Below are 20,468 nucleotides of genomic sequence, written 5' to 3' on the forward strand. Positions count from 1 at the left end.
GCCTTGATGCTGTAGCATCGAATCTTGAACACTGATCTTGCACAAAGTTTAACCACTTCATCCTGTACGCATAGCAGCTTCAAAAAACAGCAGTTAAATTGAAATTGTTTTCTTGCTCCCAAAGTCTTGTTCTTTTTAAATGACAGCATGCTCCCTTGTGAGGAGGCGGAGAAGTGGCCTTGTCAGCCTTGTCATTAAGTGTTTAAGAAAAGGGAGACAGCAGGGAATAGAAAACAGAAACTGCCACCTCATTTACCCCATCATTTTATTGCTTTCACATCATTAATTGTACTACATCCCCATTACTCCCAGCAGAGAGCACGGCCTCTCTGCAACTCTTTTTGTTCCAGTGGCTGATCCTGTCCTTATGGCTGCATCTCTGGATAACGCCTTGCAGCTCCTTCCTCCCGCTTTTCAGCTGGGGGTCACAAACACTGCATAGGACTCAGGAGGTAGCCAGAAACCCAGCAAGGAAACACAGTTGATCTTGAGACAGCCCGAAAGAGGGTATCTACCCAAGGTGGAAGGTAAAATTTGCATGCAGCTGGTGAGCAGAGGACGAGGCTCTGTGCTCTCTCTGCAATCTAAAAAACTGTGAAATCAGATCCATGTACAAGTACTGATGATGACCTGAGTATGTGCCTCCAGAGGCTGTGAATCAAATGCCTCTTTCATGGCTTTACACACTGCATGGACTGGGTCTCCAGCAATAAGTCTTCCAACGCTCTGCATCATGGGTGTCCTCCCCAGAACAGCAACTACTTTTGCACCACAGTGGTTGCTTCATCAGGTACCTGTGAGCTTGGCTCACATATCCTTGTGGGACACATAAGATTTCTAACACGATGACCAGCCTATGTCTCAACTGGAACCATCTCATAAAAGTCAGTTCTCTTCTTAGGGAAAATAGAATCACAGAATGTTTTGGGTTGGAAGGGGTCTTAAATATAATTTAATTCCAACCACCCTGTTATGGGCAGAGACACCTTCCACTGCACCAGGTTGCTCAAAGGCCCATCCAACCTGGCCTTGAACACTTCCAGGGATGGAGCATCCACAATTTCTCTGGGCAAGCTGTTCCAATGCCTCTCCACCCTCCTTGTAAAAAGCTTGTTCCTTATATCTAGGCTAAATCTACCTTATTCTAGTTTAAAATCATTACCCTGTGACACTCCCTTGTGCCTAACTTTAGCAACCTTCTGCTCTGGACACAAGGAAAAACAGTGCATGTGTATTATCAAGGCAAATGCACAGCGGCAGTCTGGGCTCAAAACCTTCCCTCATGGCTCAGGTCACTTTATTGCAATGACCACATGTTTCACCTGAGCCTTGCTGTTGGCATATATACTGCGCTGCCTGCTCCAGGCTGACAGGTGCTAATGAGCTCTGGTTAGTATGGCAATAGAACCATACTTTCAAACCCAGGGTTGGACAGACCCCTAAAGATTAAAAGCAGAGTATGATGCCCTAAGGAGGTCAAATATCACATGGATCCAGTCAGGGAGATGAGATGAAAGTACAGTAACACTATGCAGCTACAGCAGGGCAAAACTGTCTTGCACAGGTTCATACTCAGACAGGCCTATATTAAATAAAACAATGGGAACAAAAAATGCAGTAAAGAGGAAAATTACATTGCAAACATCACAAATCAGAGCGAATCTTAAATCAGCAGGCAATTTCTATTGCACAAGAGATATCACATACAGCAGTGCTCAAAGAGAAGAGGAAAAATAGGATGGCATATCTCAGGCTAGTAAAACCATGCATGAATGAAAGGCGACCTGCAACAGAAGATAGATCACCGTATCAAACTAAAAACGTTGCTGTATTACTCTGAAGGCCACCATAGCCCTTCTGTTCCCACCTTGTCCTCTGAAAGGTTTCATTATTTGTGCAGTGTCTGCCATTTAACATCCTTCAGAGGCTAAAGGACTGGTGGAACAGCCAGTTTTATAAGTAATAAACATATTCTCTGAGTTTCCAGTTGTGATATCCGTTGTGATGCCATCCACAGTACTGCAGAATTTTCCACACGTAAGTCTTGAGACAAACTCCAGCTGGGGAATTCAGTTGCAGACACAACTTCAGAGCCATGGTACTACTTCAATCAGCTAAGGACTTCTACAAGAAAGAGTCTTAAATATTCAAAACTGTAAAAGGTAAGTTTCTTCATCACTGAAACATCTGCCTGAGTATACAGGCCACTTTGTCAGATCCCAGATTTCAAACTATTGACACATTCTTCCAGTGCTTCCAAATACATGAGTCTTGTCACAGTCTTAAGCTTTCCAGAAACTAAAAATCACTATTTTTTTTATTTCCTTCACCTTAGTATGTTTTGGAACAAGCCATGAAAGTCACCTGCCCGCTTTGCAGTCCTTTCTAGATAATCCTTGAGTGCACAGACCATGGACTGAGGTTGTGAATCTGCCAACATTTTCCTTGGTGGCAAAACAGGCTTGAGGAACGCCTACCTCTGGTCCCCCACTCCCTCACTGCCTCATTTAAGCACCTGAAATAATCCTCCCAAAATATACCCCATTAGCATTATGTTCTTTATACTTCACCTGCCAATGTTTAACACTAAAATTAACATTAAAATTCACAAGCCACAGCAAGGCTTGTGACCCTGCGTGGTTTGCCAGTGGTGACATCGACCTGTACAGGGGCTGCTGGGGGAACAAGTTCAAGAAATGGCAAATTCAGCTTGAGCAAGGCACCCTCAGCACTCACCTGGCATCCCACATCTCAGCTGCACGAAGCTCTAGTGCAAGCCCAGGTGTGGGGAAGGGAGGTTTGAACAGTTGGTCAGTAGAAATCCATTTGCCAAGTGCAGTGGCAGCACATTGCTACTCCAGAGAAGTGAGTGGCAGAGCGGCACATTGCTGCATATGGTCCTGCTTTGAGCACTCAGGCAGGATCTGATGCTTATTTACCAAAGCACCTTTTCACATCATTCTGACAGTATTTTAAAATGACATCTTACGTGCAAAGTCACTATTTATTGTCGAAGTAAAGTAAAGGGTTTAAGGCAAATGAAAGTCAGCATGAAATCTATATTTTTGGCACTAATTCTAATAAATTTATCTCTTGTAGACTAAAATCTGCATCGGAGATTCAGTTATACAGTGAAATGCAATTTATCTATATTACATGTATGTTTTCCTAAAGCACATCAAACTACAGTTGCCAGGTCTGTGAAATGAAAACTTGGAAAAATGAACTTAATTTGTATTGAATAAAAGGTATATGCCATTATTTATGAAAACTTGCTACGCCTATACACTGAACTGATGAGCAGAAAAAACCTGCTCCTTCTACTTTTCTTGATTTCTCCATTTATTTGTGATCTAATGGTGTTCCAAACAAATTTAATGACATATACTGTTTCAAAAGCATTCATTTCCAGTAATTAGGATTTTGTCAGATCTCAATGGATCTTATTTAAAAAAAAAAAAAAAAAGAGGAGGCAGGGGAATGCCTTCTAAACTTCCAATTATGAGTTAACTCTGAAGCAAAGGGCGTTCAGAGTCCTTAACAAAAACAGTATTTTTCAAAGGGCTACCATGTGGGATTGAAAGAGGCTTATCATTTAGCTATTATTATTCACAGAGCTCTGGCTGTACTCAGCACTTTACAGATGTATAAAGAAAATAAGGTCTTTGTTTCAATGGTTTTCATAGTGCAATTCATATACTCATATAGGGGTTCAGGTCCATATGAAGTACTGAAGGACAGCTGAAATAAAAGGGCAATTACCAGTGTGGGAACATGAAATGAAAATACACTTGATTTCTTCATTGTGACATAAAAGAACATTGTCCAATATACAAGAAGGAAAGAATTACAACATTTGGCATCATGTCTGTTAGGAACAGAGAGAGTATACTTAGTAATTAAGTCACGATAAATTTGAGTAAAGACAAGACAGTTTGTAGGTTTTACACAAGTTGCTGGTCTGGATTGCAGACCATAGTAGATAAAGTTTCTCTCCCATTAATATTACAGCATACTTATCTTTATTAGGTTTTACCTTTCCTTATCTCACAAATTTAAAATACATCTTTTTCCATAAAAGACACAAATTGTAAAGGCTGGAATAAGAGCCTGTTAAGTTTTGAAATGGTGTGAGTACTTGAGGGGATAAAGCAACTATGGAAGTGAGACCCTTCCACTTATCTCTATGCTTTAATTATTTTCATGAGACCCTATTTATATTCATCAGTCTGATTACTTCAATTAATATCCACAGTGGATAACAAACCTAGCTGAAGAATATGAATTGTGAAATAGAGTAACTAAAGTAACTTTAGGATATGCTAACTAGGATTGTATATGAACATATCCATCCACTATCATGTTAACAAGCATAAAATCATAGAGTCATTTAGATGGAAAAGACCTCTAGAGTCCAACCATTAATCCAGCACTGCCAAGTCCACCACTAAACCATATCCCTAAGCACCACATCTACACGTCTTTTAAACATGTTCAGGGATAGTGACTCAACCTCTTTCTTGGGCAGACTGTTCCAATGCTTCAGAACCTCTTCTGTGAAGACATTTCTCCTACTGTACTATTTAAACCTTCCCTGATGCAACTTGAGGCCATTTCTTCTTTCTTGAGGCCATTCTCGTTACTACGGAGACGAGACCATCACCCACTTCACTACAACCTACTTTCAGGTAGTTGTAAGAGAGCATTATAAGTAGGGTTTTTTTTCTTTTTGAAGAGTTAAACCCAAACCTCTCAACTCCTAAATGTCATTTTCTTATTCTCAAGAAAGAAATCTCAAAATTAGAAATAAATAGGAAAATGGGGAAAGGACAGAACGGATTTTCCACTGTTCCTGTGAATAGCCTGTGATACTTTGGGACACTTTAGTTTCTGGGATATTTTGCTGCATAATCAAAGGCCATTTCATGTTTTTAAATACTGTCTGCTAGAACACAAATAAAAACCTCTCAAGTGACTGTATAAAAATGTCAATCACAGCCAGTAACATCTTAATAGAAAGATTCTTCTCAAGTATCATCACGTACCATCTCCATGGCAACTACAAAAATTACATACCAGGAAAAATAAGAATAGTGTTATAAACTTTTGCCAGTTTCCAGGTCCCACAGGAGAAACAAGGAGGCAAGCCAGCACTGCCTCACCAGCTTCTTCCACAAAATGGCCAGTTGGCTCAGGGATACTCTTCTATTGCTGCCCAGCAGCAGGCTTTCTGGATATTCTTGTTTGACCCTGTCTAATTCCTCGTGTACAAGGGAAGGTTCAAGTCAGACTACTCAAAGCCTAGGTATATTAATCCCCAGAGTCTGGCTCACATTGAGAGGCTGTGCTGCTTGTATCCTTGCTTCATGTGGCTCCCTGGACCCCTACATTGAGAGCCAAGGAGGGGACACAAGGCTTACAGGAAGCTGGAGTGTAACAGTTCCTGTCCTAAGAGCTCTGTCTGTGCTCAGAAAGACAGGCAAGCTCAAAAGGGAGCTGTCTGAATAACTGAGTAAATAATGCTGTTAAGTGTTACATCAGGCAGGGCAAGGCACAGCAAGTACTGTTGAAGAAATGCCTCACTCTGCATGTACACACAAACGTGCTTCCAAATCAAGCAGAGAGCACTCATTTCCTCTTCTTATTGTAGTACAAGTCTTGCTGAAGAATGAACGAGCTATTTCTGATTCCATTTAAATCAGAAACACAAAACCTTGACAGAAATGTAGTCAGCTTAAAACATTATTTACCAAATCCTCAAAAGAATTTTTATATAAAAATCTCCCTTTACCAGCTGAGTGGAGCTCATGAGAGGAATAGCATGCCTCTTCCAGCATGCACCTCTCCAGCATCACTTTCCAACAAAGACAGGCTTGTCTCCCATCCTGACTCAATTAATCTTATGTTAGCTGTAACTAACCCTTCCTTTGAAGTGCACAGAAAACACTTTTCCACATCACAACCTGAGTGATCATGCTCAGCTGTTGAACTCCGGTGTCATATATGCAGGCTGGGAATGACAATGTTTCCAAGCCAGTGGTATTTCAGAATTGCTTCTAACAGTAGTTACAACAGGGGAGGGAAAAAAGAAAAGACCTGACTGCTTTTAAAATGAAGTTTGGTCCATCTGTTAAAAGAATTACTTGATTTTACAGCAGGGGAATGGGCAGCCCAAAGGTTGTTCCAGCCTGCTGTTCCTGCAGAGGAGGGCTGCTCTACAGTAGTGCCTTGCTTTCCTTCCTGCACCTCATGCACTTGGCTCTCCTAGTTTCATTTCCACAGAGTGTGTTAATCATTTACAGATAGTTCCTAATGCAACAAAAATGACTGGACTCCAGAAGGCAGAACCTTCTGCTTAGCAGCATTATTCATTTAAATATAAACAACTGCTAGATTATCAGTGATGATTTAAAAACAAGAGGTCTTGCACTCTCTAAAATATTCAGACATATATAGATGGGTGCATACACACAAAACCACGCAACTAACTGAATGTTTTTAATTTGCAGATATTTATGTTCAAAACTGTAAGATGCGAATCTGGGAATAACAAATAAACTCTTTAAAGAAATGGCCTCACATGCAAGTTTCTTGCAGGGGCCCCAGATATAGACAGTGGACTAATGTTTGCTTAGTTCTCTCCCTGTGACACATTACAGACGTACGTTTTGACTTTTCACTACAAACTGTAACCTGGTTTAAAATATTGGTTAGCATTTTACACTTCATGGTGAGGGCTGACACGAAGAGTAGGTATCTAGTTCACAAGAGTCCAAAACATCTACTTCATAGTTGCCTTCTGCTAGAGAAAACTAAGAGCAGTGTAGCTGAATAATCCCTTCTAGGTACCTTTAACATCTTTTTATACTCTGTTCTACTTAAAGAGATAACAAGGTGGCAAGAGTTTTTTCCCCAGTTTTGAGTATTATAGTTCTTTCAGCAACTGTATCTTATGTGGATTCTCCAATATAGAACTTTCTGGGTTTCTTTCTGGTATTTTAGTGTTAGTATAGGATACAATGGTTATAAAGCTTTTCTTGACAGGGATTACTGCAGAAATGGGGCCATGAAGATAAATTGCTTTTCAGCAATTAAAAACATGAAGGAGAACTAAGCACTCATTTTAATGAGTCAGATACTATCATCTCTCAAATGTATGTTTTTTAAACCGTGCTCTTTAGTTTGTCCTGGCAGTCTCTGATGTATAGTCGTTGTGATTTAACTCCAGCCAGCAGCTCAGATCCACACAGCTGGAGCCACTTCTCCGGCAAAATGGGGGAGAGCATCAGAAAGGTGAAAGCCAAAAAAACTCATGGGTTGAGACAGAGACAATTTGATAGATAAAGCAAAAGCTGCAAGTGCAAGCAAAGCAATATCAGGAATTCATTCACTGCTTCCCATCGGTATACAAGTGTTCAGCCATTTCTAGGAAAGCAGGGCTCCATCATGGGTAAGAGTTACCTAGGAAGAAGAACACCATCGCTCCAAATGTTCCCCTTTTACCTGCTTTGTATGCTGAGCGTGACACCATATGGTATGGAATATTTCTTTGGTCAGCTGGGGTCAACTATCCCCTGTGTCCCCTACCAACTTCTTATGCATCTCCAGCCTACTCATTGGGGCAGTATGAGAAACAAAAAACTCCTCAGTGCTGTGCAAGAACTGTTCAGCAATAATTAAAACATCCCAATTGCTATCAATACTTTCTTCATCACAAATCCAAAACATAACACTATACAAGTTACTCTGAAGAAAATTATCTCTGACCAAAGCCAGTACAATAGACAAGAGAAGGAGCCAGAGTCCTGACCAGACGAAAGCTGATATTATTTGTTTGACTGAAACTTCTACAACACTACAAGCTTTGCTCTCAGTCATCTTGACACAACAACTGAGTCATTGCTGCATAATAACACAGACATGCAATGATAATGTTCATGGTGCTTTAGTCACTGCAGGGAGCAAAAGACTGTCACTGAAAGAGTGAGAAACAAAGGAAAGAGAATAATGTAATTAGAAGTCAATAAACACAAGAACCTTGTGAAAATTCCAAAGCAGGAAAAAAAAAACAGGAAAAAAAACCCATAAAAATGGAAGAGAAACATTAAGAAATAGTAGGTTAGAGTCACAGAGCAAAGTAATTGGAGTCACTATCCTGATATTCCATCAGGAGCCTCAAAAAATTAAACTAAGTTTCAAGTGGGAGTTAAATATCTTGATACAAGTCTGTTATGTACATAAACCCCATATTTTGGTTGGTTTTCACAGGAACCTTTTTCCACTGGAGATATTCTTGGTTGTTGAAGAAAAAGGCTTCAAGTGCAATCCATATCAGCTGGCAAAATTACTTTGGTTTGAGCAGGATGACAGTTAAGTCATCAGACATGTTATCTAGGACTCTGGTGGAGATTTTAGCTTTAATGAAGCTGATTTGGTTCTAGGGAATTAGAGGTCAGCAAGAGGTAGGTTTGTCCACAAGAAGGTATGTACTTCTATGTTACTACTTCACCTCAGCCACCATGAAGAAGCCCTGCCCAAGGAGTCAGTATTTGCTCTGAGTCATTTCTTCCATGTGTAGAGGGATTTCCTCATCACAGTCCAGACCTTCCATTCACCATAAGCCTCTGCCATTACAGAGGTGTTTCTGTGAAACACAGCAGGATACAAAGGGGAGTCACTTTAATGAAGGGGAGTCTCATTAACCAGAGAATCACTGTGTGCTTCATTCAAGAGTTAAACTCCAACAGTTCCGTGATTTTTATCATAGTTCCATAATCTCTCTAGTTTCCCCATTATGGGCAAAACAGTTCATATCACCAAATGAGGCCAAAGCCTCCAGCCTAAACGACGTAAATCAATCATGGACATCATTGAGGAGAATGAAGTTATACTGGTATAACCTCAATTTAGGCAGTACATATCTGTTTAGTTTGATATTGACTATTTACTTTCAAGCATACTGCAAATATCACTGTCATATTTCTTAAGAGCTCTGCTCCAGGCCTGGTGTTGATTCACACACCAACTGGCTGTCCTTTGAAGCTGCTGGCCATATGTTTCAAAGTCCGTAGTAGTCAAAGAATGGAAAGCATATCTCCCAACTGCTCACATTAACGAATGCTATTCTCCTGGGACAGTTTGTGGTGACATTCTAAACACAAGCATAACAGGTTATACATGCCATCAAAACTCCAAACAGAGTAACTGCAGTCTCCAGTTAGCCAAAAGTCCTCACCTCCCTTATGACTAAAGTGCACAGTCTGCTGTGTTTCCATCTTCCTAAAGCCTTGCGTTTTTTTGAGTTTGGTCAAATTTCTACTTGAGTAATTTGGGTTCTTTTGATTCCTTCAAACAGGAGTTGATCAGATCCAGCAGACTGCTGGAGACAAGCAAGGATAAGATTCAGACATCTCTTTTTTTTCGATGCCCAAAGCAGACTTCAAGAGCATAGGAAGACAAGATCATACTTAAAGTTTCAAAGAGCATCGAAGTCTTTGGATCACAAAATCATAAGGGGCCAGTATTATAGGTGAGATTTTACAAGCAGGACAAGTTTTATTTTAAACGTTATATCAATGAGTCAATTTACCTGACAAACTACCTCATCAAGGAGTCAAATGACTGCTCGTGCAAATGAAGCAGAAGAAGCACAGATTCAGGGTGGGAGCAACACCACTGCTTTGGCTGACAGTGATGTCCTAGATCCACATAGCAACTTCATGAAATCTTAGGAGCAGACAGGTGTTAGCATGAGGAGCCAGACATTCATCCTACATCACCTTGCAAGTCACAGAGAAGGCTGTGAGACACCAAAAGCAATACAGTAGCCACAACCAATTTAATTTAAAGTCCATTGCTTGGAGAGTAGTCTAGAAGTTGGAGAGTGGGAGAGCAAAGCACTACACTGAGCCAGGCACCTCCAAAGCAGCCTTGGAGGGATTCAGATTCATCCCATGCCTAGCTTTTCCTATTCAGTGCTGACTAAGGGAAGAGAACTCACCCTGCTCTGCTGGCTCCATATTAAATCTGATTCTGTCACACTGGATCACTAGGCTGTAGAGCAGTGCCTATGTTTTAAGCCCTCTAGTCAGTGCCTAAGCTGGATACCAGATATAGCCTGCACTATGCCCCAATCTTTTAATAAAATAACATTTTGAAGCAGTCCAAAGCAAAACTAAATTCTGTACCAGGTAGGAAATGCGTAACTAATGACTCAAGTTTCTCTGCATTTGTTTTCTGCACCCCACTTTCTGACAAATTACAAGTACTGTAATGTTCCTTATTGCCTAAAAATTTCCTAATTAATATTCTCAAACCTCTTAAAACAGATTAGAGTAATTACAAAGCTCCTGTTTAACTCACTGTCACCTCAATCATCAACAAAAATAAAAAAAAAAGGAAAAAATCAACTACACATGTTCTTTAAGACCCAGAAAAAGAATGAAAATTCATTGTACCATAGCAGCTGCTGGGAAGGGAAGCATTGAAAACAGCCTGGGATTTGGGGAAAATAGCCCAGTGAGAATCAGGGAACAGACACTCAGACGAGCTATAGCTGATGCTCAGCACAGCCCCAGCCCTGCGAGAGCATTTGTTTCCAATTCCTGGATGAGGTGTCCAGGACGAGCCACTAAGACTGCTTCAAAACGAATTTTGAGCCATCAGCTTAAATAAAGGGGCTTTCTTCACCTGCTTCTGTTGTCTGTCAGGCTAGGAAACACTCATGCAGGCAAGTCTGGCAGCAATGCTGAAGAGATGAGAGTGTTCAGAATAGATGGAGTATGAGCTCTCCTATCATCAGCATTTGCTTTAAGTCTGTGTGCCCCAAGCTCAAAATGAGGAGCTGGGTTGGTTTGCTGTTTCTGCTGCCCAGCACCATGCTGGGCTTAGTAGGGAAACTGCCAGAGGCACCTGACTCCTTCCAGGCTTCGTAGGATTAACACAAGCAGGGTGGTAGAGGCCTGCCAACAACATGCACTAGGAAATTCTGTTTTGGGATGCACAGAATCGCCTGGTGGAAACCAGATAAGCAGGTCACTTCTCAGGCTGGCTTATAAAGCTGCATACTGCCTCCAGTTTTTGGGCTACTTTCCCGCCTAGGGTATCTGTTCCTGGCCTGGTGCTCCATGTCCAGCCTCCTCTATATTCAGAGGTATAAACAAATCCATGGTTTACTCCCACTCTGCTTGCAGTGGTTGATGGAAAACCCCATACACTTCCCTAAGGAATTTGAGAGCCATGATGATACAGACATGCTTGTAGTACCATGCAAGGGGACAGGCAAGGGGTAACACTCTCCTATGCTTATATCCCCTAACTCTGAGTAATGAGTAAGTTACGATGCAGCAGCTAACCTTCCTTGAACTGGGAGGCTGCAGTTTATCTAAGCTGCATGCTCACTTCAGACCAGACATGTGATCTTTACATCTGCAGGGGCAGCTGATGTTCAGCAAGGCAGAATGGAAGTATGAGGTTGTAAAAAAAGATGTGGGTGATCCTTTCTAACAAGTGTTCTGTTTTACCTTCTCATCCAGCTTCTTGGTCACACTGCAGCTAATCAGAACACAACCCCCAGCACATTAGACCTACAGCTCTGGCAGAGCCTGAAAGCTTGGGTGCAAGCTGGCCTAGTTGACAGTCCTGCATTTATGACCCAAAGCCACAAATTCTTTTCTGGCAGAAACTAATTAAATGGGGACTAACCATGGAAAGCCACTGGATTCTCAACAGCAGAACAACACTGGAAGACCATGCAATGCTTTTTCATGCCTTGTGCTGCAGTGGGCAGAAATTGGAACACAGAAGATTCTCTGAACATGAGGAAAAACTTCTTTACTGTGAGGGTGACAGAACACTGAAACAGCTGCCCAGAGAAGTTGTGGAGTCACCATCTCTAGAGATATTCAAAAGTCATCTGGACACAATCCCGAGTAAAGTGCTCTAGGGGAGTTGAGCAGGGAAGTTGAATGACACGACCTCCAGTGGTCCCTTCCAACCTTACCCATTCTGTGATTTTGTGCTTCATTATATAAGCTTTGAGTTTTGAATTCCCCTATGAGAGATTCAAAAAAGTTGTTTCTGAAAGGATGAAAAAAGTCATCTTCTTAAATTTGATTTATAAGGACTGAAAATAACATACGTTTCCCAAATACATAGGAAACAGTATGCATCTTCTCCCATACACGTTCCGCAATAAGATAAAGGAAACTGGAACTGCATGAACTCTGAAATCTGATAGGTAAAGGACAACACGATGAAATGGAGTCATTGTTTTGATACCTTTGTTTGCTTTCAGTGAACAGGTTTAGAATAAGGAACTGAGGGGTGATGTTGAATAGGAAAAACTTTTCACCACAGTTTTCACAGAGGAGTACAGCAGGAAAAAGCTGAAAGAGAACATGTTTGTCTCTACTTTCCCCATGCTTGGGGACTGGTTTAATGATTAATCTGAAACAGCTGACATCTGCAGTGCATCAGAGAGCAGACTGGAGTATGAGGTACACTACAGAGACTGAGAAAATAGCATTAAAAAACCCTACAAAACACTTGAAGTGGAAAAGAAACCGGGATGGTTTGCCTTCACCTTTAATAGCCTTTCTCTTCCTTCTTGCACAGGATAGATGTCCTGACTGAAACCCACATGTGCTGTGGCCATGCTGCCCTTTTGACTCCCACCCACACTTCCCATGGACACCTTGACTTTCTCTAGAGCTTCTCCTAATTGAAAACCGTGTTTGGAAATGTCATTGTTAAAGTGTTTAAAATATTCTGATGAACATTTGTAGGGATGTGCCATGATAACACTTTTCTCTGGTGGCAGTGCCAGCTAAAGAGAGCTTCATAGTTTCTGGGGTGCTCCTTCAGCCAAGGCAAAAGGAGAGATAATCTTCCTCTTCATGGAGACAGGCCCCCTTGCCCTCCTGTATTAGGTGCCTCATAGCACAGGTGAAGGAACTCCCATGGCATCAAAAGTACCAGCAGCGACTGTGCTGCCACTGAAAGAAAACAGGATCAAATCATGCTCTTACCATGCTGAGGCTCAGGGGCACTAGACATCAAGCCCCTAGTAAAGAGGGCTGAGTGGAAGCACTGTAGACTTTCTTCTTGAACAGAATGTGTAAAAAATCTTAATTGTGGCACTTCATGCAAAATCTACATTTCATGTATACGACAGAAGGCAGCATAGAAATACCTCTACAAGGATGTGCTTAATCTGTGGGATTTCTCATCACACCTGTTAGCAGCTACCACTGCCCACTGGTGAGACCACACAAAGGATCAGGTTTCCTGGCAGCACACACTCACCACCCACATGTATGGCCCATGACAGGCTGTGATATATTATCATGGGACAAGAGGCCACAAATCCATCTAAAGGAACTGTCAACATTTTCAACCTCTAAATACAGACTGGAAATGATTTATTAATACAACCCACAAAATAAAACAATTTTCGAGGTGACTGGGCATCCAGTAATAATTCCGAGTTTATTAAGACCCAGCCTAAGGAGGAAAAAGAAGCAGAAGTGAAATATCTTTCTATCTCTGGCTCAGCTTCTTCTCTCAAACAACTACACACAGTGTCTACACACAACACACATATGAAGTGCTGAGTTACAGAAGAGGTATGGGGCTCTGAGCAACCCGGTCTAGTGGAAATTGTCCCTGCCCATGGTAGGGGGGTTGGAACTAGATGGCCTATAAGGTCCCTTCCAATCCAAAACATTCTGTGATTCTATTACATCTGAGTTCTCAATGACTATTCTCACCCAGCTATTTTCTCCCTCTCTGATACAAAGGCAAACCAAGATCAATAGTGTAGGTAATAATCTCAATTAATCTTGCAAATTGTTTTTGCCCATAAACAACAATATTGGAAATAAATAAAAAACCTTTGAGAAGTCTTGAGGGAAATAATAAAATATTACACTGAGGCAATTACATACAGTTTCTATTAAGCAGACAAAGTCCACATGTTGTGGCCTCTTACATTCATTACTTCAGCAGACACAAAAAATATTACAATAATATTAGTTTGCCAGGAAATACTTCAGGTAACAAAGTATATATTTCATCAGATTTTACTGCACCATTAAACACATTCATGTCCCATAACATACAATGCATACACAGGGAGAGTGTGAGCTGTGGGAGCACAGGCTCCTGCACTGCTGATTTCAGAGATGTGGTTCCTCAAGCACCATCAACAGAACTATATCCACGCTGATACTGAGGAGAAATCCTACCTCCACCCTTTTTTCCCCACGACCATGTGTTCCCACTTCTACCCTTATGTCAACAGTTAGCACCAATTAGCCTGAGCAGGGACCTGGTAGGAGAATAACCCCCATTAAAAAAACGACAAAGAAATGTAATGCCAGCACAGAGGGGCATTATACTACATAGCCACATGGACACAGGCATTTTAACTTTTTCCAGGGAGCTGCTAGTCTGCAGACATCAGTTAAGGGCACTCTAGTGCTATGGATTTTCCCAATTAATGTATCAGATCTGCTGATCCTGTGTGGGTGTCTCTGATAATCACATGGCAGTAGGCAACTGCGACTGATAACCATACCAAGCCCCTCAGGTCTAGGAGCTCTTGAAAGGGGATCTCGCTCTTTCACTTCCTGTTTGTTCATGGGGTTGAAGGGGCTAAAAAATACTCCCACAATAGCAACTCACCTCAGCTTTCCTGGAATGTTTCCAGGCAGATGAGAGCCAGTGCAGTTATGGTCTCTTATAGAGGCAGAAAACAAAGAGCTCCTCTTCAAACCAAACTAAGAGGATCAAACGGCCTCAAGAAAAGGGGAAGGGAAAGAGCCCTGTGTGAAGACCTGAAACTGGGCTGATCCACTGAATCGCAGCAAGTATAACTGAATGGGAAGAGGAAATAGTTTCTGAAGCTTCCAAAAGTGTAAAATGTGAAAATGGGGGTATTGGGAAAATTAAGGTTGGCATCAACACAGGACACATAGTTACCCATCACCTGCTCCAAAGCTACAACCCAAGTAAATAAAAGAACAAAAATCAGTCTTGCCCAAAAACACCCAAGCAGCTCTAAAAAATTATGAAGGTCTTCCCAGAAAACTACCATGCTTAAAATCCAGCAGTCCTTGTGCAATAGTCCCGAGGAGTACAGGAGCAGGGCTGGGAGGTTTTCCAAGCAAACAAATAACCCCACCTTGACATGCAGGTGTCCCCATGCCAAGGGGGACACCTGTTATTGCCTTCCTCTGGCAGCTCTGCAAGCTCACAGCCTTGGGACCCTAACTCATAAACCCACAGTAAAACTGTTGGCTCCACATTCTTGTCTCGCAATAAGAGGTCCCAGCTCTGGTCCCGGGAAGCACTGCCATCAGCCATCAGCCAGGAGTCCTGCTGCACCAGGTACCCGAGCACAGGAATTCACAGGTTTCCTTCCCTCTGAGAAGATGGGGCTGAAAAATGCCTCCTACTCTATGGATATTCACGCAGTAGCAAATGCAGTATCCAGAGGGGAAAGTTTTTGGGACCTTCCTCAGGCTATCACCTGCAACTGGGCTGATCACAGAGGAAGGAGAGCAGCTAATTGCAAGTCATTTTATGCACAATTTATACCAATACTTTGCTCTGTAAGAAAGTTGTTTGCCTCTCATGCAGAGAAAAACAAGAATGTTGAGTATCCTCCCATGCCTTCTAGTTTGTGAAGCAAAAAGGAGGGAAAAGGTAAAGGGTTTAATCAACCTCCAATTCATTTTTATTGTTAGCAGATGCTCCAGCTTGCTAGTTTTCAGGGGCCACTTCAGTCTCTCTTTTGCAGTTGCCTAAATGCATTGTCAGCACTGACAGTGACAGATACACCAATGACAAAAACCAGTGATGCTCTAGTGCAGAACAGCACAGCTCTCTGCCTGGTTCCTAATCAGAAAGGACTGCTTGGAAGGGGAAGCCAGGCTGAACAACACGGTGAAGAGGGAGCAGAGCCAGCAGCACACAAGTGCTTTTCACAGGACGCTGGGGAGAAGCTGAAATTATTGTCCCGCTCTCCGCAAGACCTCTTCAGGGGACCCCACTATGGTGCTACACGGTGGGCACTTACCTTGTGTGTGCTGTACCAGGGGCCAGAGAGGGGCCCACTCACGGTGCCTGGTCCCCCAAAGGATGCATTCCAAGACACCCTCTCTGTAACTGGGATGATGCCCATGTCCCTGCCCTCAGGCCCCAGCCACTGGCCATGCCACGCACTGTCACACCAGTGACAGGGGATGGGTGGCTGTGAGGAAAGGCGAACAGGATCTGGACGTGGCACTCACTTCCTGGTGTGGGATAGGCTGCTGGCAGGGGTTACTGTGCAGGCAGGTGTAGAGGCTGCGATTGCCGGTGCAGCCGAGGCTGCAGCCGAGGGCTGCGTCTGCAGGTGTACACCAGGAGACCCTCAGCTGGGGAATAGCTGTAGCATAGGAGAGGAAGGGGAGCTTGACAAGAGCTTTTCCTACTCCTTCCCAGGGCATTCAGGTGCTTTTTTTTTCTCTCTCTGACTTCTCCAATGCCCCACCCTGCTCTGAAAAGGCAGCCTGGGAATTTAACTCCTTCAAATCAGTGCCTAAATCTAATGCTCAGTTATTAATTCCTCACTGCTAGATTGCAAGACTTAGAAGTTGTTGTTCCCAAAGGCATATAGTCAGTTGCATAAGTTCTAACTTATGTCCTGTATTGTTTTCTTGTAAGTATTTCCTGAATAGTTTATTTGCAGATATTTCAGGCAATGGGTTTTTTTTCCCCGTCTGTGGCTTTATCCGTTCATTCTCATATTGTTGATTTTATCGTTTAAGTTCTCCTGGGGAAAACATAAACTAAACAAGGTCATTAAAGGCAGAGTAGAGCTAACAAGGTAGGAGCTTGGCAGAATTACATGGGAGACAGAAGTAAAATTCTAGAGAAGCACAGAAAGAAATACTAAGACACTGAATCTTTAGGCTCTGGACAATACAGCTGCTTGAAATCCAGAGAGTTCATACTGTACCTTGGAAGAACTAACTTGTTCATCCCATTGGTTAGCCGGGCTTGAAAATGTCCAAAGTCATGACAATTACTGTAGCAGACAAGGGTCAGCAGAAAGTTATTCTGCCCTCTGCTGCAACAGAGTTTTCTCCTACTCTTAAGAAGAACTTCCATGGATTGCTTAGTTCCAGCGGGACTGGTGGTCCTACCATATGGACCAAGAGAAGAGAGAACAGCTCAGCATGCAGGATATCAGTCTAGGGACTGGGCTTCCAGCAGGCAAGGAGATATGATCCCTAATAGAAATGCAGCAAAGCTGGCTGCAGAGAGAGAAATGAGGATACAGCCCCTCAGTATGATTAATTTGTTCAAAAAATGGAAGGGACACACAATTACAGGAAAGAAACTGAAGTTAAATTAACACTCTCTGACTTGACTAAATAATGTCTGAGCCACAAGGATGTTATTTGAATCCAGACATAGAAAAGGCAGAAATGGCAAAATAGTACTTCAGTTAGGTGATGATATAACACCCCAAAACACAAAACCTTGCCTTTTAACAATAAATGTTTTGTTCATGTGTGTGGCCTAACTTGAAATACCAGTTTCTGTGATCACAGCTCCTGTGAGTCCCCTGTAAATACTGGAATTAGCTGCAGCCATGTATACATAGGTACACTGGAAAAAAACAGCTCCAATATTTCACGGCTATGTAAATTGCTGCAGACTATTTTTACAGTGTTGTGTAATTATTCTCTGCAGTCCAAGTTTACATTGAAGAAAAAAAATTTGAGACAATCTGGGTTATGGTTGCAAAAAAACCCTTTAAAGTGGAACTGGAGTGTAAACTGCTGCAATGATATTTGCCCCATCTAGAGAGAGTTGAAACAAAAGCTCAGAGGGGAGTGTGAACGGACCCATTCTTCTAACTCCAGCACTAAACTGGAAGTCTGCTGACAATTTAAGTGTCAACATCAGCTACTTCAAGGCGGATCATTTTAGCAGAAACACCAGGCTGATGTTCTTATTTGTCATCCTCAATTTACACTTGTTGGATAGCAGATCCTGAGGTGAAGAGGAAAAGCAGTAACGATTGTCAAAGGTTGCTGGGCTGAGGAAAGTTCTCGTGTTCCTCATGCTTCTTCACCCAGTCACTCCTGCCCCAGCTCAAAATGGGGAGCAAAGATGTCAATGCTTCCCCAGGCTGGGGAAATTGTCTTTGGTAGCCAAATGCTGCAGCAGTCTCCACCAGCCTGCCAGTGACCTTCGCAGTATGGTTCTCTGTTGCCAAAAATGCACAAACTGGTAGGAGATTGAAAAGGAGTGTAAGGGGAGTGGGAGGAGAGGAGCAGCCCAAAATATCTCTTGAGGACAGTTGCTGTTGTTTTGCTTCATTCTTGTTGGTTCGCTGCCTAAAATACCAATGTGACTGTGGTTTTCTCTTGCATAAGAAAGCTATCGGAACGGGTTTTTGGTAATGTTGTCTGTATGAAGCCCTTGTTCAATTGCTTCTGAAGTTGATCTAGCAGTGACACATCATTCCACACTTGGGTCCAGACATACCCACTCTGCCTAAACATGCCAGGGGCCCTTATGGCATCCTTTATTTATTAAGTATCTCTGATTGTCTTGCATATATAACTGCCCTGAATTATTCAGATTAATTTAACTTTTCTTTACATTGTAAGCCAGCCATATTAAGAAAGTAAAGAATATTTTAGAAACTATTTCTGCTCAGTTACTACCCTCATTAGAAAAAACAACTATGTGCAAAAGTCCCTATACTTGTGCATTTCTGTTTTCAGGTTGAAAGTGATGCTGGGGTGTTTGGCACAAACGTATTAAGTCCTTGGAACTGATGCTTGAAATATCCTGCAGAAATGTCCCATAAAGTGGAAGCAGAAGACAGGATCTGCAGGATGTTTTAACTGAGAACATTACTTCCAGTTTTTAGTGGCAGAAAGTTTCTGCTTAAAGTCTAGTTCCGTTTGATGGTCCTTCAAATCGAGGTTGTCCCCTGCCAGCTAGGCTGGCAGAATAGACTATAACCACTTTGAAAACATGGAAATATAAGGTGTTTTCAGTGGGTACCACAATACATTAGCAAAACAACACAGCAGAGATCTGGCAGCAGCGTCAGAGTTACATCACTGGGGATGTGTGCAGAAAGCACCATGTACTATTCCCTCTGTGTGTATTTTCAGTTGTTGTCCTTGTGGTACTGTGGGGAGACTGGGGTAGCTCAAAAAATACCTTAGTGAAAGTATCTGCAGAAAGGTGACCTGACTTGCTATTGTGGGATCTGTCTGATCACCTGAACAAAGGCAACAGAAGTGCAGGTTTGTGTCTGGCTGTGGTGGCTAACCCACATCAGTATCAAGACAGGACTGTTCCTTCCTCTGAGTAGCAGCTCACTCCCTTTGAGTAGCACACAGCAAGACGTAGCACCTGTGAATATGGAGTAGATGCTGCTTGAGTTGGTTTGCTGGAAAATCTCAAGGTTGGTTAAACTGAGTAATTTGCAAAGTGGCAGTCTTTGACTTCTCTCATTTTCTTGCCAGTCATTTTTGGGTAGAAGAGAAGGGGCTACACAGCCTGGGAAGTTGCATTCACCCATCAAGTTCTTAACAGATTGGGTTACTTCTGAGCAATGGAGATGCAACAGACTATATTGAGTGTTGATTGCATGGATTCCCTTACTTGGATACTGTATTCCTATCTGATATTCTTTGGCCGAGCAACAGTTGCTGTTAACAGTAGATGATGTTCCTTTGTTTGGTCACAATGATTCCGTGATTGCAATGGATGCTTTGTCAGCCTCAGGTTCAGATGATTTGGGACAGTGCTAGATCCGTGTGTCTCCCTGAACTCTGGCTTGTATGATATTGGGACCACATAAACCAATGGAATCATTATGCAGTTTCCTACCTCTAGTTGCATTATCCTTCTGAAGTCATCCACAGAGAGCTTGACCTGGCACCAGGATCCCTTCATTTCAGATACTCAGCGAACTTGGGTGTCTGAAGAGGAAATAAGGGTTTTTCATGTTTCCTTGCCCATGTCCCATCATGTCTCTGAGCTTACACTTTGTCACGGTGAATGAACCACACTCTTAGCTGAGAAGAGTCCACATCCTTGACTACTGGGCTCTGGTCAGTTACCGAGACTTCCTAAGCCAGAAGATTAAAGAGGGAATGGTTTCCTTCTCGGCCTTATAGGAAAACAGCCCTTTGTCCAGGGCACTTAGGTATTCCACTGTAAGGATAGAGCCCAGGTGATGGGAAGTTCAGTGTTGGAATGGATGGTCCCTGCTGAGTGGTACAGGAGAGAGTTGAAGACCTTGCTTTCACCTGCTGTTCAGAGTGCCAGATTAGTGCCAAAAATACTAAGCTTGAGCAGGATGATCAGACATGTTCCTGAGTTAAATGTCTACAAGCAGACTTTTGCTGGGTCAGTTGCTGTGTGTAAGGCTGTACCTGAAGGAC

General features: G+C 42.4%; 1 protein-coding gene across 1 annotated transcript in view; it reads right to left on the reverse strand.

The window, feature by feature from the left end:
- NIPAL2 (NIPA like domain containing 2) overlaps positions 1 to 16,519 on the reverse strand; it is a 49,462-nt gene extending 32,943 nt beyond the window's left edge. Inside the window, 4 exon segments of the mRNA XM_051785229.1 lie at positions 16,082 to 16,159; positions 16,162 to 16,239; positions 16,241 to 16,291; positions 16,293 to 16,519. Coding sequence (XP_051641189.1) covers positions 16,082 to 16,159; positions 16,162 to 16,239; positions 16,241 to 16,291; positions 16,293 to 16,493 — 408 coding nt within the window. The 5' untranslated portion in view covers positions 16,494 to 16,519.
- Positions 16,520 to 20,468: the final 3,949 nt, after the last annotated feature.

The sequence above is a fragment of the Manacus candei genome, unplaced genomic scaffold (assembly GCF_025592945.1).
Source record: "Manacus candei isolate 608988 ecotype Guabito, Panama unplaced genomic scaffold, ASM2559294v1 h1tg000019l, whole genome shotgun sequence".
NCBI lineage: Eukaryota > Metazoa > Chordata > Aves > Passeriformes > Pipridae > Manacus > Manacus candei.